This window comes from Etheostoma spectabile, unplaced genomic scaffold (assembly GCF_008692095.1).
Source record: "Etheostoma spectabile isolate EspeVRDwgs_2016 unplaced genomic scaffold, UIUC_Espe_1.0 scaffold302, whole genome shotgun sequence".
Taxonomy (NCBI): Eukaryota; Metazoa; Chordata; class Actinopteri; order Perciformes; family Percidae; genus Etheostoma; species Etheostoma spectabile.
In genome coordinates, this window is record NW_022605581.1 from 639,783 (window position 1) to 664,349 (window position 24,567).

The following is a 24,567-nucleotide window of genomic DNA, read 5'->3' on the forward strand; positions in this document are numbered from 1 at the left end:
AAAAGAAACCGGGAGGACAACACAAGGGTTCAGAGAATGGAGATGATCCAGTGTGTAGTTGTCGAGTCTTCTGTTGGCTTGTCTCATGCTGTGAAAGTACACAAATACAAATTTTATGTAATAAAAAATAAATAAAAGCAAAATCAAAGATGTGTCTCCTGCAAAATCCACTGAAGAATCCAAACTAAACGCGGTCTAGGCGTTATGTTATTCGTTTTTTAAATTTTAAAATGTAAGCAGGATTTTGATGTTGAATCTGGTTGAGGTAGAGCTAATTGGATCTATTTTATACGCTGTCGGGGAAGTTTGATCTGTAAAAAAAATGTTCAGACACACGTTGCAAAGTCAAATGTACGTTTCCCAGAGAATTGAGGTGGAGCAGAAGCATAAAATCCAGAAACTTCCGGGGTTTCATGCTCTTTGTGTCTAAATATTGTGGCGTACTGTCCCTTTAAGGTCAGTGCTACAGCTAAGCAAGTGGGTGTTTGTTCTGTGAAATGAGTTAGGCTTAATGGGGGGGGGAGCAGCGCTGTCTGTGGTGCTGAAAACAGAGCTAGTGCACACACACACACACACACACACACACACACACCACCATATAAATAGACCGACAGCACACAAACACCGACAGGCGACAAGAGACCACACCACACAAAACTAGACAGACAGATTGCAGACCCAGACTGACAGACACACACCAAACTGGCACGATACAGACACACAGACCACAACACACCCCACACACACACAAATGACTGCAGACGACAAACAACCAAATTACAACAGAAAAGGTGGATTCCATGCAACGCTCTTTTGCAAATACAATTATCACTTCAGACCACGCCTACAAACCACAGACAGAAGACGGACACACACATCCACCACCCACACCCCACACACACACACACACCAGAGACTGACAGACGGACACCCACCCACACACACACACACACACCAAACACACACATAACTGACATCGGACCACACAAACCGACAGGCGGCAGACACCCAACAGACATGCAAACACACAAATAGACGGACAGCAGACAGACAGACACAACCACCACAACACAACACACACACACACACACCACACCACACACACACACACAAACACAAATAGACCGACAGGACAGACACACGCCCACACACAAATAGACGACATACACACACACACACAACCACACACAATAGACAGACCAACACAACACACACACACACACAAACACCCCAAAATGACAGACAGACAGACACACCACACAAACAAATAGACAGACGACAACACGACACACACACCACAATAGACAGACAGACACAACACACACCACACACACAATAAGACAGAAAGACAGACACACACACAAATAGACAGACAGACACACAAACAGACACACACACGCAAATAGACTGACAGACAGACACACAGACAGACACACACACAAATAGACTGACAGACGGACACACAAACAAACAGGCCGGGAGACACACAAACAGGCAGACAGACACACACACACACAAATAGACAGATAGAGAGACATACGGCAGACAGACAGACAGACACACAGACAGACACACACACACACACACAAATAGACAGACAGACAGGTAGACAGACAGACAGGTGTGTGCACCTTGAGCGGGAGCGCCCTGAACGCCTCAAGTAGAAAAAAAACTAGAACTGATGTTAAAAAAGCGCCCGAGGGAGTGTGCTGCGCCTCCAGTTTTGCTCTCAGTCTGCTGGTTTTTAATAGAAGACAGAAGGGAAGGACAGGGAGGTGAAGGGACAGCCAATAAGGGAGAGAGAGACGCAGACTGCGTCTCTTCTTTTCTTCTTTTCTTCCAGCTTAAGACGAGCTTTCCCATCTCTCACTATAGGAACAACGTCATGACGTCAGAGGTCATACACTCAATTGACTTAAATGTAAAATCACATACTCCAGCACTCCAGCCCATAGGGATAAAGCTCTTTAATAGCAGATGAATATTAGAAAGGACATGACGCTTTATAACAACAGTTAGTGTGTTACTTACAGGAGCAACATTGATTCGACACTCAGATTAAACTCAACATTTGATATGTCTCTCTTCCAAAAGTCTCTCTTCTCTGATGCAATTCATTCAACACCGCACCCTTAAGATTTCAAAATAAAATCCCTTTCTCAACACAATTAAATAAATACCTAAATAACACAGGCGAATGGAAGCAGCTGAGCCTGGAAAATGACACTCAAACCACATTGATGATATTGTTTTCATACATTTTCAAAACCCCATTACATATCCTCATGCACGGCCGAAGAGTTATACACAATGGCTTGTACACAGACAAATATATCTGGTATATTTTTCCACTATATGTCGACATACGTCTTGCAGTATGTAGGTTGGCGAGCTGAGAGCGAAGCTGCCGGACTTCAGCTTAAATGTGGAGCTTTTACAACGATGCTCGCAAACAACGTATATATCCAAAGGAGTTCAGCGTCTATCTGAGAGGAGATAACACACCTAGAGTGTTGGGTTTCAAATCAAGCAAGACCCCCCTTGTTACGCATAAGTGCTGCTGCAGGTCTGTGAAGCTTAACAAAGTCGGACATGGGCTTAAAAATCATGATTTCTCTCAGCTGCGTCTCCGGATGCGATGACAAGTCAAAAATAGCTTATAAAAATAATTACAGTTGTTTGTGTGATGGATGCGAGGGCACGTGTCTCTCTGTTTGACACCTTTACACACCCCGAAGCCCTGAAACTGTACTATACGCCACCCCCCCCCCCCCCCCCCCCCCCCTTCCCCCACCCCCCCCCCCCCCCCCCCCCCCCCCCCCCCCCCCCCCCCCCCCCCCACCCCCCCCCCCCCCCCCCCCACCACCCCCCCCCCCCCCCCCCCCCCCACCCCCCCCCCCCCAATCTGTGATCCACTGCCATGTTGTGGCCCCTTTCCAGAGGATTCACCAGAGTTTATGTAAGATAAGGCGGCATATCCAACTACCTGGATAATTTCCTCAACTTCGCTGTAGACAAAAAAAAAAAAAAAAAAAAAAAAAGCACATGACAACGTGTTTTTGACCCTTTTTGAAGACGGAGATCCCAGAAGTTGGGAGTCGTTTCTTACCCCCCCGTGGTGGGCCTTGACATGCTTGCACAGGGACTGAGGAGTCTCTTCAGAAGACTTCTTCTGAAGTAATGACGGGGGGGTGTCAAGATAAAACTGAAAACCATGGAGAGACAGCGAGAGAGAATGATGTGTCGAGACATATAAGACGATGAAAAACTGGAGATAGAGACAGGGAAGGTGTGAGCATGTCCTCCAAGTTGTATGTTATCTGTTGAATACCAGTGGTGAGGTGAAGTTAAAGAAGGTGCACATGCAGCGGTCCGGACCACAGCAACCAGGGAGGGGGAAGACCCGTGCGAGACCTAGTTGGTAATGAGTGAGTCCTTATTTTTGCCAGGGTGTGTGAAAGCATCCAGATGGGACCGGGGGAGGACGCAGGAACCACATGGGAGGCGAGGAGCATCAACACAGGCCATGCAAACGCAGCTCCTCGCCCTCAAACGTGGGCACCACGTAGCATACAAAAAGCTCAAGTTGCTGCCTCGACGTCGTGGAACTGTTCGGGGCGCGGCGCCCCCTCCAGGTGGCGGTTTACGGGTGGACGCCGTGGCGGTGCATGTGTCGAGATTTCAAATGGGTTGGCTATCTTTTGTGCTTCCCCCCACAACAGGGGGAACGCGTGTTGAGGTGTTTTTTCCGTCGGTCTAAAAAAGGCGGGCCCTCTTCTTCAGGTCGTTCTTCTTCCAGAGGGCCAGGCGGTCGAACTGCTCCAGGGTCATGCCGAAAACCTGCTGGAAGTCCTCAGGGGATAGGTGTCTCTGGAAAAGCACCAAGAAACATACAGTTAGCACAGAAGACTTGTATCGTACTGCACATGAAGCAGAACCTGTCCTCACTACACTCTTAGAAATTTCTGTTTATTAACGGTTGTATGACTGTATGTTTTCTAAGAGAAATTGTCCATAGAAAGTGATTAACAGTTGTTTTTGTGTTTATTTATAATTCAGATTGCATTATAGGAACTTTATCTGTGCTCCGTCTGCATTTGACCAGCAGGTTCCTGGATGAGGGAGCGTCAAAAGCCTCAAAAAAGCATCAAAAGTGGAACAAAACGCGTTGAAAATGTGTAAAAAAAAAAGCACCAAAAAGTAAATAAGAAGCGTTGAAACAAGCGTCAAAATCACTTAATGCGGCAGTTTTTACTTCAGCTGCAATTTTTTCTTCAATTTTTGTTTTTAATTGTGGTTAATGAGCTGCCAGAACTTTTTTTTCTGTTATTTTACGGATTTATTTCTTAGAGTGTACTCATGGTGTTTTGAAGATGGAGATGGGTTATACCATTATGGATAGATGGGTGGTCTTACTTTCAGCCTTCCACCTCAGTCATTGGTGACTTATTACTCAAAGTGGATCCCGCTCTAAACTCAACTGAGAAGATGCATGAACTTAAAAAAAGGCACTGCCATGGTGTCTTTGCCCAATTGAAAGGGGGTCCCAGATCAGCAAACAGCTCCCATTGGTCAGTGTAAATGTCTTATCCAGAGACCTTAACCCACATTGGTCCTTGATGCAACAAGTCTGTTATCCGTTAAGAGATTTGGGGAGTTGTGTGTGTGTGTGTGTGTGTGTGTGTTTGGCTTGGAAACCTAATCTTTATCTGACAACACTGCTTGTATATCCTACATTTCCCATGAACACCGTGGCTAGCGCGCGGCATCGATTACGAGCTACGCCGAAAACGGAGAAGGTGAACGGACGCCGCGAAAAAAATCCAGAGCAGCTCAAAAAAGGTAAAACTTAAGAAACCAGAAGAATAAATAAAAGATAAAGGCCGAAGAGACGGGGGAAACAGAAGATGAAAGAGGAGAGAAAAGACGTCAAATGTGGCTAGTGGTCAATCTGATTGGCTAGTAACTTTAAAAACCTACTAGCCATGTTGGCTGCTAATCAAATTACGTCATTTAAGGCCTGGTTTAAAGCCTCATATGTGTTGTATGCATTGTTGTTTCTTCTTCTTTGTTTCCAATTTCGTCTTATTTTTGTGATTAATACCCTGTTAGCCGCTAGCGATGGTGTCTAAGTGTCTAACACTGCTTAATGTGCCTCGCTGTATGTGCTACATGCTAATGCTATGCTAACTCCTGACTTCATTGCCTGATGCTGCTTCCTGTTGGACTTGCATGCGTCATGTACATTATGCTCTGGACTTATGACATTTCAGTCATGTTTTTTAAGTGTTGCTTTTTGCTTGGATGATGTGTATTCTTCTCAACCCCTTCTTGTTTCGTTTATTTGCTTTTTGGTCATCCTATTGTAACATCTGGCCAGGGACTGCATATACATCTGGCACATTTACAGAAATATTTTGTAATATGCACTGTCCCTGTCAAATAAAGCAAAGATAAAGATAAATATGGCTACTATAAACTTAGCTAGGCTAATTTAATAACCTAGATAACTTAGTATGGATCAGAGCACATAGCCTACTAAATGCCTGGTCACACCACAAAGATGGGTTTGTTCTCCTATGAAAAGGTTATGCCCAACAATTTTTATGATATCCTACAGAATCCCGGACGACCGCCAGCTGGTCACATGACACAAAGGTTGGAGTAACCGCGTCTTTTTCCCCTCTCACTTCGGTCGTATGGTCAATCAGTAGCAGGTTGCTCTGAGATTGGAGTCACATAGAGGGAATTCATCCCATCCTAGCATCACATCAGCAGGCGTTAGTGAGGGTTAACACACCAAATACTGGGCCTGAGAAGTTCCTCCAAAACATAACCCCGATCCAAAACCCAGCTCAGAACAAAAACCACGGCGTGGTGTTGATTTAGACCCGGGACAGAAGCACAGTGGACATCTTTGGCAGCGCAGTGCGTCTCCATGATGATAGCGATCTAAATAAAGGCAGCCTGTTGCTGTTTGGAAGCCAATCACCCGGTTGCAATAGCAACCCTGCAGAGGGAGGAATGTGGACCGGTTTTTGGATTTCACCCAGAGGGGGGAAAAAACATCGAGATCCCTCTAACTCTGCACCTGCCGTGCTGACAGCATAATAACACGGCAGGAGAAGACAACCTCTGTTATCGAGACACTTTGACAGTAACGTTCCCATTACTAGTGTTATTTTAGAGTTTTCTTTAGATGAGGGAAGCTAGTTTTCTATCCCAACACCTCTTATTGTCACCAGGGTGCACATCCTGGGTTTGAACCCAAAGACCGAACTTAAGCAGCAGCACTTTACCGACCCGAGTGATCTTTTGTGCATTGATTTTGCCTTTTGGCGCTTTCCTATTGTAGGTTATACTAACTAACTCATTGTTGTTGTTATTGACAGGACAGCTTGAAGGAGGGAAAGGGGAGAGACACGCAGCTGCCAAGGACTCAGCCTTCATGGGGCGCACACTCTATTGGGGGAGCTAAAGGTCGCCCCTGGGTCCAGTGGTGGTGTAGCGTGGGCCCACAACAGGGTCCTGCCCTCGTGACCTAGGGAACTATTGGGTCTGCAGTACTGTACAGCATGCAGACTGTGAGCCAGCTCTGTATTAAGTCAGGACTTGGGATAGGAATTTCTATTGACGTCATTAACATTTATTCGTCAGATACAGTGGCTTGAATAAGTATACACCCCCTATGTTAAAATACAGGGACATAAGTATACACCCCCCTATGTTAAAATACAGGGCATAAGTATACACCCCCCTATGTTAAAATACAGGGGCATAAGTATACACCCCCCATGTTAAAATACAGGGGCATAAGTACCACCCCTATGTTAAAAACAGGGACATAATTATCACCCCCTATGTTATACAGGGCATAAGTATACACCCCCCTATGTTAAAATACAGGGCATAAGTATACACCCCCCTATGTTAAAATACAGGGATAGTATACACCCCCTATGTTAAAATACAGGTCATAGTACACCCCCCTATGTTAAAATACGGGGGCATAAGTATAACCCCCCTATGTTAATACAGGGGCATAAGTATCTCCCCCCTATGTTAAAATCGGGGCATAATTATACTCCCCCTATGTTAAAATACAGGGCATAAGTATACACCCCCCTATGTTAAAATACAGGGGCATAAGTACACCCCCCTATGTTAAATACAGGACAAGTATACACCCCCTATGTTAAAATACAGGGCATAAGTATACACCCCCCTATGTTAAAACATACAGGGACTAAGTAACACCCCCCTATTAAAATACAGGGGATACGTACACTACCCCCTATGTTAAAATACAGGTGGCATAAGTATACACCCCCCATGTTAAAATACAGGGGCTAAGTAACACCCCCCTAGTTAAATCAGGGCATAATATACACCCCCTATGTTAAAATACAGGCATAGTATACACCCCTATGTAAAATACAGGACTAAGTATACACCCCCCTATTTTAAAATACAGGGCTAAGTATACACCCCCCATGTTAAAATACAGGGCATAGATACACCCCCCTTGTTAATACAGGGGCATATACACCCTATGTACACCCCCCTAGTTAAAATCCCATAGAGGCAGGCAGATTATTTATTAAAGGCCATTTATTTCATGATCAGGATACAATGCATCATGATAAGTTCCTTTGGTCTTTGGAATTAAAATCCCCCCCCCCCCATCATCATCATCATCATCATCACATCCCTTCCCCATACATAGAGATAGGCTTGGGGAACTTCCATAAAATCATCTCTCAATGCAAATCAACCAGCTGTTAGGCTAACTGAATAACACCATGACAGTCTCTATGTATGATGAAGTATGTGATGAACACCACACACACACACAAACACACACACACACACACACACACACACACACACACACACACACACACACACACACACACAATCTCCTCACACAGCAGCCATCAGTAAAGGGCTGTGTTACCACATGGGGACGTGTCCCTGTCTGGGCTCTGAGCTGAGTTCTGATATGTGCTTAGCTGCTGATTACTTTGGGTAAAGCAGCAGCACTTTAGGGGTCAAGGTTCAGGAACAGTGATGGGTAAAACTGAAGGCACAGAGAGTGCTCATATTAATCTTACTGAAGGTTTTAATATTTTAAAGGGGGTGCACGGGGGGAAAAACTCTGCTCTCAGTGCTGCACCGCGAGACCACAATTTAAAGTTTTTAAATGTTGTTTTTATCATATGTGGAACTTTACTCGAAGCTGTGACTAACCAAACTATTTCCTGTTTATGAAACGTAATGAAAGTCGGGCATGTGTAAATGTGTGGCGTAAGATTAAACAGCTGCGGGAAATTAGTTATTACGGGACGTTAAGTCCAATTGCGCTTTATTATTATTTTTTATTTCAAGACTTAAAACTCGGCATTACCCAGAGGAGCCAGTTATACTCACATTCAATAACATCCCACGATTTATTGACTTTATTTAGCATGTCACATGTAGCACAGAGTTTACTCCACGCGGCCAAAAGCATTACACCCAAGGGCGTAACTTTGGGTTTAACATGCACAAAAGAAAGCCTCTAAAAAATTGTGTGTGTGTGTGTGTGTGTGTGTGTTTGTTTGGGGGGGGGGGGGGGGGGGGGACAAAAAAGTTGCCAAAAAAACCCAACAAAAGTCAAAAGAGCAACGAATGTCAGGAGAAAGCGACAAAAACCTTGAAAAATTGCCCAAAAACTCTTCTAAAAAGGCAACAAAAATGTTAGGAAAGGCAGAAATCACTTGAAGAAAAAAAGCCCAATTTTTATTATTGGGGGGGTTGTAACCCCCCCACCCCCCCACCCCCCATAAATTACGCCTATGATTACACCCTTATGTCACTGCTGAACAGGTAATTTAAAAGCCATGGGTGTTACTCTGCATCTATAACAGCCTTTTTACCAGATGGTGTAACCTGGCTGCAGGGACTGGCTCCCGTTAAAGACCAGGAGCACAGACTCTATCACCCAAAGGTGTTGGACAGGATCAAGGTCAGTCACCCGGGGGTGTCTAGTGGAAAGGACACTGCTGTGGAAACCATCAGTGTATACTGTTACAGCAAGATGTCCCCCACATGGGACTAAAGTCTTCAGTATGCTTCAAACTACACATGTTCTGATACTGATCCCCGTATCTGAAAAGCCTCCCATACCGGCTGAAATACTGGTCTCGGTATCAGCGAGTAAAGGAGTTTATGCCATACCTACTTTAGCCCAAAATCCACTTTAAAGTAGATTTTTTTATGTTCTTTTTTCATTATGACTGACTGTCAAACTGGATAATTAAAGAGTTCAACAATAATGGTAGCAATCCTGTCACATCCATACAGGGATAGCAGTATACAGCTGTTAAAACATAATAATAATATATATATGTATATGTATATAATATATGTTTTTCCTCTGTTTGAGGAAGACTGAGGATGGTGAGCGTATTTGGTAGGGGGGTTTAAGCGTCCTTTCCCAGGAAAATGTTACGTTTTCAATTTAGAAAAAATGCAATTTCCCCACTCATTTTGTGTGTCTTTGTGGGATTTGGGGTCTCCTTTCCGCATCATTTTGGATCGTTATCAACCCGATCTGTGTCTAAAAGGCTAGAAAAGCTAGAGCAGATTAAATATATAACACTCAAAAGTCTTAAATACTTAACTTGCTAAAGAAGTCCATCTCCACTCATTAGATCTGAGAAAAGTCTGTAAAGTTGGTTACATTCATTCGGCTAAGGTGCTGCCCAAAACTGCTAGGGTTCTGCACCTAAACCTTATAAAGGCAAGGAAAACCCTCCACTGGTATCGGATCGGGACTCGGTATCAGGCGATGTGCAAGTTCAGGTATTGGAAAGGAAAAATGGTATCTGGACATCTCTACTTCAAACATTCCATGTATTTATTAAATATTATTGCCACAAAGATATTGGGCCCGTATGACAAATGGACGCAGGTGCATTTTCTATTAAAACAACGTTTGGGCTTAGACTCATATTGGGCTTAGACTCATGTTGGGCTTAGACTCATGTGGGGCTTAGACTCATGTTGGGCTTAGACTCATGTTGGGCTTAGACTCATGTTGGGCTTAGACTCATGTCGGGCTTAGACTCATGTGGGGCTTAGACTCATGTTGGGCTTAGACTCATTCGGGCTTAGACTCATTGTCGGGCTTAGACTTATGTCGGGCTTAGATTGTCGGGCTTAGACTCTTTCGGGCTTTAGACTCTGTGAGGCTACTATGTTGGCTTAGACTCATTTGGGCTAGACTCTGTTGGGCTTAGACTCATGTTGGGCTTGAGACTTATGTTTGGGTTTAGATTTATGTGGGGCTTAGACTCATGTGGTCTAAACTCATTTTGGGCTTAGATCAGTGGGGCTTAGACTCGTGTCGGGCTTAGACTCATTTGGGCTACTCATGTTGGGCTTAGACTCATTTGGGCTTAGCCTCTGGGGGCTTAACTCATGTTGGGCTTAGACTCATTTGGTCTTAGACTTATGTTGGGTTTAGATTTATGTGGCTTAGACTCATGTTGGCTAAACCATGTTGGGCTTAGATTCTGTGGGGCTAGATCTGTCGGGCTTAGACTCATGTGGGGCTTAGACTCATGTTGGGCTTAGACTCATGTTGGGCTTAGACTCATGTGGGGCTTAGACTCATGTTGGGCTTAGACTCATGTGGGGCTGAGACTCATGTGGGGCTTAGACTTGTGTCGGGCTTAGACTTATGTTGGGCTTAGACTTATGTCGGGCTTAGATTTATGTTGGGCTTGGACTCATGTTGGGCTTAGACTCATGTTGGGCTTAGACTCATGTTGGGCTTAGACTCATGTTGGGCTTAGACTCATGTGGGGCTTAGACTCATGTTGGGCTTAGACTCATGTGGGGCTTAGACTCATGTGGGGCTTAGACTTGTGTCGGGCTTAGACTCATGTTGGGCTTAGACTTATGTCGGGCTTAGATTTATGTCGGGCTTGGACTCATGTTGGGCTTAGACTCATGTTGGGCTTAGACTCATGTTGGGCTTAGACTCATGTGGGCTTAGACTCATGTTGGGCTTAGACTCATGTCGGGCTTAGACTCATGTTGGGCTTAGACTCATGTCGGGCTTAGACTCATGTTGGGCTTAGACTCATGTTGGGCTTAGACTCATGTTGGGCTTAGACTCATGTTGGGCTTAGACTCATGTCGGGCTTAGACTCATGTTGGGCTTAGACTCATGTCGGGCTTAGACTCATGTTGGGCTTAGACTCATGTCGGGCTTAGACTCATGTTGGGCTTAGACTCATGTGGGGCCTAGCACTGAACTTACGTGAACTCAAAGACAAACAGCTGATAGCTATGACTACTCCATCTCGTGGAAAGATATCAACTTTTCCGCTCAGTGTCCTCTATAACGATATTTTTCTGGATTTCCTTTTTACTCAAAGCTGATTGGACACTGAAGCACAATGAGGCATTCAAATCCTGAAAAACTACTCGGGACAAACATTGCACAAAAGAAACCCCTGTCCACACATTTTGCCCATGCAGTGTATATATATATATATATATATATATTTCTATTTTCACCTTTACAAAGAGACTGTACTTCTCTAGCTTTGGCTTCGCTGTCTGGCTGCTTCACCCAAACTGTTATGCAAGTGATTTTTTAACATGTTCTCAGGCTTTTTAATGAGCATGGGAGAAGAGGCTTGGAGCTCACCTCCAGTCGGGTGCGATCCACTTCTCTGGGAAGCTTCACCTTCACTCTATGCGTCACTGCCAGGATCTCGTAAGGGTAGATCTGGCACGCACAAAGTAAGCATTGTGGGAGATTTATTAGGCAATGCAATTAAACCCAATGTACACACAGCTGCCAAGAATAAGATTTTTGTAAAGCATCAACAAAGGAGGGAACGTTACCTTGTATTCTGAGAAGGGAGGAAACGAGAGAAAGAAAAAGAATTAATCGGATGGAGTTTTAATCCAACAGCAGTCCCATTATGAAAACTACCTGAAGGTAAATGACACCTCGTGGACTCAAAATCGCAGAACTACTGGGTTTCAAAGGCACGCACGCACCCCAATAACTCTGCAGCTGGATATAAAATGACATCACCTCTCGGTGCTGTTACCTTAGTAACTGATCTGGAGCCGGGGCTGCAGGCTCTACATTACATGCTTGGTCCCAATGTAATCAGGGATTGTAAACGGACCTCGGATCTGCACGTAAGGGACGCGGGCACTTTTTGCGCATTTTTATGGTTTAATCGGTAATTGGACCTGTCAATAAACCTAGGACTGTTTTAACACAGTTACACACCTTTTGTACTGAAGCGGGAGAGTTTCTTGTCCCTCCAACAAAAACTTCCAACTCCCAAAGTAACTTCACAACTAAATTGCTGCGACTCGTCACGAGAGAACTGTTCCCTTAAAATAAGGGGACCAGATTTCTCAGACAAAATCCGGGAACATTTTCAGCTCAGAAGCAAATATTCCTCCAAAACACGTCGGATTTTTATTTTTGTAAAACTTAAAACGGGGACAGTAGACCTAGAGCTGTTTCCCCCAACAGACCACATGATGGAAAGGGTTTCTAAGGAGGTCGACCTTTCTGGTAAAGATTAAGATCCTTTTTTAAAACATAAAAGTCCGCGAAATTGCGTTGGCTAAACCCACCAGACTCCATGTAAATAATCACTACTTTTAGCGTGTATAGAGCAGCATATCTCCACCAGACTCCATGTAAATAATCACTACTTTTAGCGTGTATAGAGCAGCATATCTCCACCAGACTCCATGTAAATAATCACTACTTTTAGCGTGTATAGAGCAGCATATCTCCACCAGACTCCATGTAAATAATCACTACTTTTAGCGTGTATAGAGCAGCATATCTCCACCAGACTCCATGTAAATAATCACTACTTTTAGCGTGTATAGAGCAGCATATCTCCACCAGACTCCATGTAAATAATCAGTGATTTTAGCATCGTAAAACACGGCTTTCTAAAACCTCTCTGAGCTTGTCTGGAGCGACTATCGGCTCCGTTTGGTCGGTGTTTTCTTTCCGTCACTCCAATTTCGGGTCTGTCGGTCACAGTGAAAACCGGGGACATTTTCAGGGACAGATCCAGCCGGGGACAGGTCACCAAAACCGGGGACTGTCCCCGGAAACCGGGGAAACCTCTTCAGATACAAGTGAAAAAATATATGATTTTCTCGCCTAAATTTTTACCCCCTAAAAAGTGCTGCAGTTTCCACATCCTTTTGCCCCTCTGGGATGACCCCGAGTTCATTGTGAAGTTAACACTCTCAACTTGTTGTTTCTAGTGGCAGTGTGACACCAGGCCTTACTGACACAGAGCTACACAGGTTAGAACACAGAATTTCTATTTCCGTCCAAGTAAATCATCTGAAAAATGAACTTCAAGTTTAAAAGTTAATGGACCTATACTCCCAAACATGTTAAGGGAACAGTTCTCTCGTGATGACTCGCGGCAATTTAGTTGCAAAGTTACTTTGGGAGTTGGAAGTTTTTGTTGGAGGGACAAGAAACTCTCCCACTTCAGTACAAAAGGTGTGTAACTGTGTTAAAACTGTCCTGGTTTATTGATTCAAAAAGCCAGAGTACACAATGGTGCACATTCAATCTAGATAAGCGTATCTTTGACTCCTATGAAGCATGTCTATCTTGCGGGATTTGGCCCAGAGAGACCACATATCACGGATTACTCTGAGGTCAAATATAACTGGGAACACCCACAGTCTTAAAGCCTAAAGTCAGACCTTTAACCTCAGACATGAGTACAAATATCTGCATAGTATGTACTGGATGTATTTTAGGGATTTACATAAAAGCACAAGCTTGCAAACCACTAACATTAAGACCAGGACAAAGATCAGGAGATTAACACCATGATTCACTCCCCCTCTCACCTCTCATAACCCCCCAGCTCTCAGAGTGGGGGTCCACTTCATCCTCCGCCATCTCAGCAGCCTGCAGGAACACACACACACACACACACACACACACGTAAACACAGACACATTACACCGGGCTTTCTCAAACCTCTTACACCCCATGTGTCCAACTCAAAGGTCCACCTCAGGTGAAGCGTCTATTTCTGACAATTTGAGATATTTATTGTTTTTCTTGATTTGCTAACTTCTACGATGGCTAAGGAACTTTTTAGGTGACTTTTGCAGGGCATTAAGTTGACTGAAATGTGACCAAAAGCGTAAGAAATGTTGGAAAAAGAGATACAAGTGAGAAAAAACGGCTGAAAAAATGACAAAAAGTCGTCAAAAACTACCAAAAAAAAGTTACAAAACTGTACAAAAGCTGTCTTTACGTAGAAAGAAAGACCGGTGAAATTATGTTGGTTAAAATGTGCATTTTTGACAAAATTTGTGGCAAACCTTGTGGTATTCCCATCATCCCCAGCTGCACTTTGTGTTTCGCGCTAATTGGCTAGCAAGCTACGATGGTGAACATGGTTACTTGTGAAACAGCAGCATAATAACACTGTGTGTATAAGTGAATGATGGGAACAACAATCTTTGAAATTAAGCTAACACTGTACCCTGCAGCCACAGACCAGGCTGCTATGTAACTCTATGGGGAAACTGTTTAGCATCAGTTAGCATCCACTAAAAGCACTGTTTTTTGGCAGCAAACAGGCTCAGATTGTTATTACATTATTATATTAAGTGTCTGAGAACAATATGGAAAGGATCCCTACAGAGATAGACTTTTTTAGAACCTATTTAAGACCTTTTTGTAAACCAGAAACAGCTCTGAAGTCGCTAGCCCTGAACCCACCAAACTCTATTTAAAAAAGCAGTACTTTTAGCGTGTATTGAGCCAGCATATTTTCACAGGTAAATCGGTATATTATGTGTTTATTTCAACCAAAACTTGGTTGTGATGGTTGGAAAAGTGGTGAGACGACCCAAAAACGGCTTTTCATCGATTCATTTTGTTTCTGTCGACTTTGAATGAAGTGTATTTTACGACGCTAAAATGACAGTTTATTCACATGGAGTCTGGTGGGTTTAGCGAACGCAATTTGGGGGATGTTTTTAAGTTTAACAAAAGGATCTCACTCTTTAACAGAAAGGTCGACCTCCTTAGAAATCCTTTCCATAATGTTGTCAGACACTTGGAATATTAATCTGAGCCTGTCCACGGCAAAACGAGCACTTTTATGAAGGTAAATACAAGCTGCACAACTGTCCTATTAACTTGCATTGTAGCTTGTTTCCCCGCTGCCGACTGCAGAGAGAGCCTTTTTAACTTGAGATCGAGCCCTGTGTCATTCAGCACGAGCAACGTGCTTGCACGAAAAGTTGTGCAAAATGTTACATAACCCCCACATTTAATAGAAACAACAAACCTCCCCTCATTCTTCGACACACTAAATCAACAACACTAACCAGTATGTGAATGTGTCATAGCTCTTGAGCTTTCATTTCCTTCTGGGTTCTGTTTTGACCGCCTGTCCTCCATCCATCAACAAACACCGAGGCAAAGCAGCAATATTACATCAGTGGATGATAGACTAAATACCCCCCTCCCCCCCCCCCCCCCCCCCCCCCCCCACAAAATAAACCAGAGTCCTGTCTGTGTGGAGGGAAGGATCCAGGCTGACCCCGGTGTAATCGGATCCTAAAGCTGTGAGAGAAAAGTTGGTTTTTAAAATGGAGGAATCTTTGGAAAGGGTCTTAAATGCCACAAATACTCGGAGTAAGGGGTGCGGGGATCCACATGGGGGGGGGTGTGAAGATATACTGTAAAGGTGACGGCCTATTAAAAACAGCTGCTGAGAGCCTGGATAAGAAACAGCTGTTGCAGGAACATTATTTCCCAAACTGTGTGTTGTAAATATCCTAAAACTTTTCATGGTTGCAAGCACATTTTTCCTGTATTATGAGGAATAATTAGGAATATTTCATGTTAGGTTTTATCTCCAAATAAGATTTTTTTAGATAACGTGGGGTCTATTGTCTGGTTGCTTGTGCCTTCAGCCATGTCGAGCTACTTTTGTGACTGCAATGTTACAAACTGCAGGGTAGGGGCACCAAAATAAAACTCAAGTTTTAACCCTCTACTGCATGGTGTTTCCATATGGCAACACATTGATTTTCTTAGTTTTTTTCACAGTAAACCATATAAAATGCATTGTTTTCTGCTTAATTGTGCAAACGGGTCTTTTGAAGTGTTATTAATTTGTGGACTTCACATAACCAGGAATTCCCCGCCCCCTTTTCCGTACATGTACCACACTAAAGCTCAGATTCCAGGATCAGCCAAAATGTGTGTTTTTTCTTAATTTTAGAAGCATTTCTTTGGAGAAAAAAAAATCAACTGTTATCTGGGGGTAATTAAACTTTAAATTTTAATCACTTAAACCAGTTAAATTGCTATATTTTTCTGTAAAAGGCTAAAATTAATTTGTTGCCATATTGCATATAAGTTGAATTTATTTGGTATTTTTTCAATAAAAGCACGTTTTTAAAAAATAATGGATTTCTTGGCACTTTTTTTTTTTTTTTTTACAATTGCATTATTTAACCGACCTGGAGTCATAAAAACACATCAAGACATTGTTACCATGTTTAAAAAATGCAATTCATGCAACAGAGGGTTAATAATAACCTTAGCTTTTTACTCAAATGGGATCAAGTCGAACTTTCTATAGTTTTCTATAGCCATTCAGTGCATTTACATTCTTTAAATAGTGGATTCAAGTTGCCTTCATGGGTAAAGATGCATGTAATCTCGTGTTATTGTTGGTAATTTTCTTCATCTCTTCAGCTGTATGGAGCGTTATGAACAGCTGTTGCTTCACATTAAAAGTGTCTGACTGATGAAACCCAGTGTGTTTCTTATTGGGATGCAGTTAGGAAATGTCACCATTGACCTCCATCCTTCATCGAGGTCTACAAACAAAACAGTCATCAGTCATTTTTGGCTTTTTCGTTTTTAATCAGCATATATGAATTTTGCATGGATTAAGCCAATGTTGGAAATGTGAGAATGGCTTTAACCCTGGTGTTGTCCTCGGGTCAAACTGACCCGTTTCAAAGGGTTTTATATCTAAAATATGGATTTATTTCAACCAAATTGCCCAAAAATAACATGGATGATTCCTTACAACAGTCTTCAGGTAAAATTAATGATGACTTTCATTACATTTTTGGGTGTTTTATCTGGACTAAATTTTGACATCTATCCATCTGTGATTCCCTCAACATGCTCTGATCTTAACTACTAGTCAAAATAATTCATAATAATTCATAACTTACGCATTTTTAACTAAAAACTTGTGTATAATTTGATACAAATGAGGTTCGTTGACCATGAATTTCAAGAATAAGTGTGAAACCGGTTATTAAACCAGCTCAGGGTTTAAAAAAAAAAAAAAGCACCAATAGCTGGAAAAAGTGAAAAATAATCTGAAAAAAATGACAGAAACATCGGAAAAGCACAAAAAAAATTAAATCTTTGACCTGGAAAGGCAAGTTCATGGTTAACGGGAAGACAACACAAGGGTTAAACGTGTGATTTCTTTTATTTTGAAAAACCAAAAACTCATGTTTCAATCACCAGCAATCAATTTTTTTTCTTAAAGATTTGTTGGGCTTTTTTTATAAATTAATAGACATTGATTGTGAAAGGGGGGACAGATGGAGGGGGGGGGGGGGGGGGGGGGGGGATGACACAGCAAGGGGCTTCAGCTGGGTTTCGAACCCGGGCCCCTGCCAAGGACTCTGAGTTTGAGGGAGTCTGGTCATTTTCCAACTAAGTCACATTTCTCACTTTCAATATTTCAAAGCAATTTTGAAATTTCACAACGGTGGCTCTAACTTTTCTTAAAGCAACAGCTTGTGCAATGGCAGTGTGTCATTGGCTGATCTGTCCAAGTCACCATGGACTGTGGGATTGTGGGTTATTTGGCAGCTCACCTTGTAGATGCCGTTCCTTCCATATCCGGGTAAGGATGCAGACTTATTGTACGGGAAATCTGCCAATATATAAAAAGCATATTTTTTAATTCCCATTCATGCTTGAGCTTCTCGCCAATATCTACGTTGTTTGTTTGATTCGTTCCTTCGCCAGACTGAGCCTGAGATTAGCTACTCACTAGGCTGGGAGGTGTCAGTGGGCAGGCTGCAGGTGGACTTGCGGGGGTCCAGGTCTTCGGGACCCATCTGTCCGTCAATCTCACTCTTCAAGATCATCCAACTGGTCCTCTACACACGTGATGGATGACGGCAAAGTAGGAATTAGGGAATTAGGGACTTTTTGGACAATATTTGCAAAGATAATTACTTTAAAAAAGAGATACACACACACACACACACACAGACACACTCACACACACACAGACCCACCTTGCCATCCTCCCCATCCTGCCAGGATGTTCTAGAAGCTGTAAAACAGTCAGATGTTAACGTGCTGGATCATCTGACTATCAGCTTCTCTATACTGCAAAATTAACTCTACAGTCACAACCCCCCCCCCACCATGACATCTGCTGGAGACGCCATCTACAGGCAGCTAGGTGGATAACACTGACAATTTGGTAGTCTCTAGACCAAGATGTCTTCCCAGCTACAGTCCAGATTGGCTGGATTTCCATGACGTTAGAATCATGATGGTTCTCAGAGGATAAAATCCATCTGTTGGTGACCTCCTGCCCTTTACTCCTTTGCCTCCGTCATCCCGAGGTTTCCGTTTGTACTCAAGATATTCTTAGATCCAATTATTAGATTGCTATATTGTGGGGTGTAATAAGCGTGGCCGTCTGTAGGGACTGTTTGTGAGCCAATAGACTTTTGTAGCCTTTATGTCCTGTAGCTTTAAGTCCATAACTAGTCCAGTAGGTGTCATGGACAAAAATGTGCTGGAGTCATTGAGACAGGCTGGTCGTGTTTTCTTGGGCACAGGATCTTGGGAAACTGGACTTCTTGAAGCACGTGGGAATGGCAGACTGAGCCAGGGACAGGTTTAAACATCATTGTGAGGACCCGCCCACTGCAAACGTCAGGTCTTGGTGCTTTCGGAGTGTTTTCGTGCTTGAAAGCCCTCCTGACACGACATCGTGTTCAGAAAGGGAGACGGGTGTGAGAGGTGCACCCACCCATCCAGTCCATTGGCCGCCAATGGCCTCATAGCGAGCATTAATGGTGTTTAGCTACTTGTTTTAGACACATCATCATCATGATGCGAGGTGGGATGAAGGTTTAGGTTAATATTTATTTGACCCTCATGTTGTCCTCAGGTCAAATTGACCCGTTTTCCTATATCAGTGTTCTTTTTAATTCCCCAAAATAACATGATTGATTCCACACAACGCTCTTTGCCAAGTACAAATCTCTACTTTCATTAATTTTGGGCCGTCTTATTCAATTTTATAGCATTTGAAAACAAATTGAAGTGTTTTTGAAATAGTATTGAGTAAAAGTTGACATGTTCCAGTCTGTGATTATCATCAACATCCATTCCTTTAATTTTAGTCTCAATAATTCCTAATTTCTGCTTTTCTAACTCAAACATTAGGTGTAATTTCCTATAAATGAGGTTTATTGAACATAAATTCCAAAAATAGCTGTAAAACTGAAGTCAATAAGTAAGTGTTGATTTGCAAATTTGACGGGAAGACAACACAAGGGTTAAGGTAAAAGATGGGTTAAGGACCAACTATGGTTTATTACTATTTGGGTTTTATATTCGTAGCTCTGGCCAGTGTTTTTATTAATTCTGATAACCACCCAAGTACTTCCTTTACACATTAATTGGCCAGCAGACATATGGTCACTTAACATACTGCATGCTACAGCATATCAGAACTTGACCAATGGGGAAAACTCGTCCATGTCATGTGACTTTACACAGCTCCAGGGCTAAACCATCAGGAGCAGGCTTCACTTAGAACAACGTAGATTACGATTTATTTCTCTTTTTTTGGCCGCACGCACCTTGTCAGTGACCTCATGTCTGCTAGTGTGCATACAATCAAGACACTGACAATCATAAATAAACTGTATATCGTACGTTAGACCACACAAACAACGATTATGGGAGAGACGGTGATCAGTGCAACACTAATGGCAACATATAAAGTGATCGTGTGCCCAACCACAGTCGGAAATACACTCAAAACAACAAGTGAGCAAGTGAGATGAGTGCAGACATGCATGAAGGGAGTGGGTGGGGGGGTGGAGTAGACCAACTTAACACACAATTGCAACAATCAGCCCTAAATGGGTTGAATTATTATATAAATAAAATGACTAATCAAAGTGTGGCCGTGTTGCGAAGGCAGATCAGATATTGGAGCCCAAAACTGCACTGCATTGCCCTCTAGAAGGTCAAATTTTCCATCATATTTAAAGCTATAGTGCATAATTTTTGTCGCCCCCCCATGAGGATTTGAAGTAATGACAGCAACACTGTCTGCGCATCCACATGATACAAGCCTTCCGTGATTGGCTGAGTTGATTTTATGACGTAGAATGGGTGCAGTACTCTTACTCTTCCACCAGCCCTATGCATAAAGAGCCGTGGAAGCTACTGAATGAGTCCAGGGCATGGAGAAAAGGGAGGAGAACGGGGATAAACGGAGGACGAGATGACTGGTGGGCGACATGCAACACATCGTGCAGAGACCAGACCAGAGACGGAAGTGTTACAAGGAAGTGGACTGTACCATGCTGTTTGTAGATGGGGGGTTTTCTATAAAGATTATCTTTGACCAGAGTCTCTGAAGATGTGAACAGACGCAGAGGAAAGAAAAATGGAAGAAGCCAACATGGGAGGGAGGGAAAGAAAGAGAGAGAGAGAGAGAGAGAGAGAGAGAATGGAGAAAAAGAAGCATGAGTTAGCAGTTGTTGAGTGATGAGATATTTTAAAGAAGCAAAAAGGGGGGGCCGCAGTACAGCTCGATTCAACACATGACGTTTGTCATATTTCAGAAACATCAGCACTTGTAATATTATTCATGCAAAATACAGTATATGCAAAATTATAGCAATACATTGGTCTTGGTTATTTGATGCAGAACAGTTTAATGGTCCCCAGGCATCAAACAGTCTACTTTTATTAGCATTTTTAGGGATTTCCAGTTCAAAAAGTACAATTAATAATATTAGCATCACAATAAATAGAGAAAAAGTTGAAACATAAGAAGTCTCAGTAAGTAAGATGAGTCGTGTTGCATTAACTGTACCGCCTGTTGAAGTTTCTCTGGGGGACAATGTGGACAGTCGGTTTTTTTCCCTGATCCAGATCTGATCCAGATCTGATCCATATCTGATCCGTCTCATGCCATGTTCCCACTATGTGGTACGGCTCTGCTCCACTTCACTCGATTCTCTCTATTTGGTTTTCCACTGCGGATAGTAACCACGGCGTTCTCACTCTTGCAGTAGAACATCCGCACTCCATCAAATAGTAGTTTTGCAGGGCTGCCAATGTTTTTGAGTGACTATAAATTTGCGCCCACTATCGACGGTAGCTTGGCTGTTTAAAAGCGGCGTGTGTGTGCAGACGATTCTCCCTGACCAATCAGTGGTCTGCATTGTTTTTTTGCTTTTACCTAATGACTTGAATCAGTCTTAGAAAGGGATGTTTATGATGAGACTTTAGACTGTATGTTATCCAACATGTGACCTTTACTTTGCCATGTAGCAAACCTATATGTTATCTAACATCTTACCTATCAGGATACCCTATATCAGGGTGACCACACGTCCCCGGTTTACGGGGACAGTACCCGGTTTACGGGGACCATCCCCGGTTTTGGTGACCTGTCCCCGACTGGATCTGTCCCCGGAAATGTCCCCGGTTTTCACTGACTGACAGACCCGAAATTGGAATTAAAGAAAGAAAATATTGACCAAACGGAGCCGATAGTCGCTCCAGAGAGCCAAAGCCAGCGCTGCTCGGAGCTCAGAGATGTTTTAGAAAGCCGTATTTTGCGATGCTAAAATCACAGATTTTTGAAATGGAGCCTGGTGGGTTTGGCAAACACAATTTTGCGGATTTTATGTTTTAAAAAAAGGATCTTTATCTTTAACGGAAAGGTCGACCTCCTTAGAAATCCTTTCCATGATGTTGTCAGACACTTAGAATAATAATCTGAGTCTGTTAGCAGCAAAACGAGCACTTTAATGAACGTAAATACAGGCTGGACAATTATCCCATTAACTTCCATTGTAGCTTGTTTCTCTGCTGCCGACTGCAGCGATCTCGTTTAATATGCATCAATGTCAAAGGAAAATATTACCTCAATAGTTTTTATTGTATTTGATACTCAATGAGCTGTTGCAGAGACAAGCCTGAAGCAATAAAGCCAAAGCTGTCAGATAAATGTAGTTCAGTAAACATTACAACATTATGAAATAATAGGACTTTCTATCTTGAAATATTAGGACTTTTTATCTTGAAACATTCCCCTCTGAGGTGTAATGGAGTGGAGTATGAAGTAACAGCAGGGGTGATCCTAGGATCAGACCTTTAGGGGGGGCTCAGCCCCTTATGAGAACAGCTCTAGGTCTAGTGTCCCCATTTCACAAAAATAAAAATATGACGTGTTTTGGAGGTATTTACGCTTCTGACCTGAAAATGTACCTGGATTTTGTCAGAGAAATCTGGTCACCTTACCCTAGATAGACAATGTTTGTTGTATTGAAAGCCATTTTTTGGGGTTAGGTCACTCTCCGAGCTACTGCAGAGCTTGTAAATTGACGTTGAATCTTTGATATAATTAACTTTATCGTCAAGAAACAGTGACAAGTGACTTCCTTATCGACACATCATCCAGCATTGCTGTCCAGATACCACACTCCAGCATTAATTCTAGCATACCATAGCGGTACCAGGTACTATCCATAACCTTTGCTAATGTAAAACCAAAAAAAAGGAGCGAGTCAAGTTGAATAGAGGAGAGCTGTACCATGCAGTGGAAACACAACCATAGTGTCAGTGGACCGAGACAAGTCTCTGACAGAGATGCTTGGTAACGACTGTCACGCATCAAGCTGCAGAAGAAACATGAGTCACAATAAAACAACCCATGTAGGTCATTTCCCTGGCTTACCTCAGTGCCAATATCTGAAACAATATCCATATAAAAGCAATAAGGACGATGACTATGAAAGCCATTAAGTGGATGATCGTTGGCAGTTTTTTCCACTTAACTTGCTTCCAACATGGGAGGGGGGTTTTCCCCTCTGCATGACTGACTGTAACAGTCAATGAAAGCAATATGTTGGGTCTAACATTTTCCTCTCTTAGACACTGGAAGTAATGAAGCATGAGCATTTTGTCTACTCCTGTCCAAATGTTAAGTCCAATTTATTCTAAGTGATGCAATCTCATTGCTGTGTCAAAAAGACACTGCTTTAAAATGAGCAGACAGTAGGGACATTGGGGATAAAAGTGTCCTAAGATATACGGAATACAATCCATAAACCAAAGGCAAGTCAACTGTCATAGAGTACGAAGACATGGGGCGTAATGCAGGAACCGCTCATACCGACAGATCCAATCTGAGGAGGCACAAATGAGTGATTTTAAGGGATATTTTGCTGATATAAAACCAGCAGCAGATGTCCGCAGTTTCACATCACCCAGCTATTACACAGAGCTGGATTTAATTTAGAAAAATATCTCTCTAAGGGAACTTGGCATCTCAGTTTTGTTCTCATACTTAAGAATTTTGTCTTAGGTACAAACTGATTGACAGTAGTTCGGACCTGTTGAACAAGTCATGTACCGGACGTCTGCTTCTCTCCAAAGTGGACAAACACTTTGACTTAAAAGTTGTAATTGGTCTTATCGTAAAGAAATGGCATGCAAATGCAAAAGGTTTAGGAAAAGAATATGAAATTGTTCTCGCATGATGGCCCATATCCAGACTTATCTGACTGTACCTGGAGAGAAAAGGCTCCAAAAGTCTTATTATTTGTCAAACAATTTCCATATTAATATTTCGGAAACCTCCATGGGTTGGAGTTTTAACAATGCTGCAGTAATATAGAAATGTAGTGTGGGCAGTACACCCAGCATCACTGCTGGGCAGTGTTGTGCTACTTACTGAAAAATATCATTAGTTAGTCACTTTTGACCTCATCGGAAAAAAACGTACTGATTGACTTAACTGATTACTTCCAAAAAGTAACATTTTAGGTACTTTTCAAATGTCTACTTTGGAGCGCTTCCATTGTCAATGTGTCTCTAGATTTCATTTCAGTAGCATCCTGATGTTGTCTCTGCCGGGATCATGGGTCACTTGCGTACTTCTAAACCAATCAGCCTAATATCTTTGGTGCCCATTTTTTAATGCGTGCTGAAATGCCTTTGTGGGTGAACTCGGCTGATAATGGCGATACACTGGGAGACGTTGTGGTCAACGTGCCAGGGCAATGTGCTTGCCAACAGGGGGTAACATGCACTCTGGGGGGTACTTTGTAAGGCGTTACAATAACTCTTAGTCCCAACGCTGCTGTTGGGCGAGCTTTTCAGCTACATGAGCTTTTCAGCTTGGTGTTAAGGTAGTGGCGTATCATCTTACC

At 42.8% G+C, this 24,567-nt stretch overlaps 1 protein-coding gene and 1 long non-coding RNA gene across 17 annotated transcripts in view; one reads left to right on the top strand and one right to left on the bottom strand.

Annotated features, from left to right (window-relative positions):
- Window positions 1-2,998: 2,998 nt before the first annotated feature.
- ablim2 (actin binding LIM protein family, member 2) overlaps window positions 2,999-24,567 on the bottom strand; it is a 123,533-nt gene continuing 101,964 nt past the window's right edge. For 6 of the 16 annotated variants that reach the window (XM_032510960.1, XM_032510958.1, XM_032510957.1 and 3 more), the window contains 8 exons: window positions 20,700-20,753; window positions 18,382-18,419; window positions 18,132-18,240; window positions 17,953-18,011; window positions 13,921-13,981; window positions 11,905-11,912; window positions 11,705-11,785; window positions 3,001-3,870 (listed from right to left, as the gene is read on the bottom strand). In XM_032510960.1, coding sequence (XP_032366851.1) covers window positions 3,757-3,870; window positions 11,705-11,785; window positions 11,905-11,912; window positions 13,921-13,981; window positions 17,953-18,011; window positions 18,132-18,240; window positions 18,382-18,419; window positions 20,700-20,753 — 524 coding nt within the window. In that variant the 3' untranslated portion in view covers window positions 3,001-3,756. Of the gene's footprint in view, window positions 3,871-11,704; window positions 11,786-11,904; window positions 11,913-13,920; window positions 13,982-17,952; window positions 18,012-18,131; window positions 18,241-18,381; window positions 18,420-20,699; window positions 20,754-24,567 lie in introns of all 16 variants that reach the window. The other 10 variants (XM_032510962.1, XM_032510967.1, XM_032510969.1 and 7 more) reach the window with 6 other exon arrangements.
- Window positions 12,927-15,076, top strand: LOC116686058 (uncharacterized). Its single transcript, XR_004331137.1, has 2 exons — window positions 12,927-12,961; window positions 14,826-15,076. It is a non-coding gene; the product is annotated as an uncharacterized LOC116686058 (long non-coding RNA).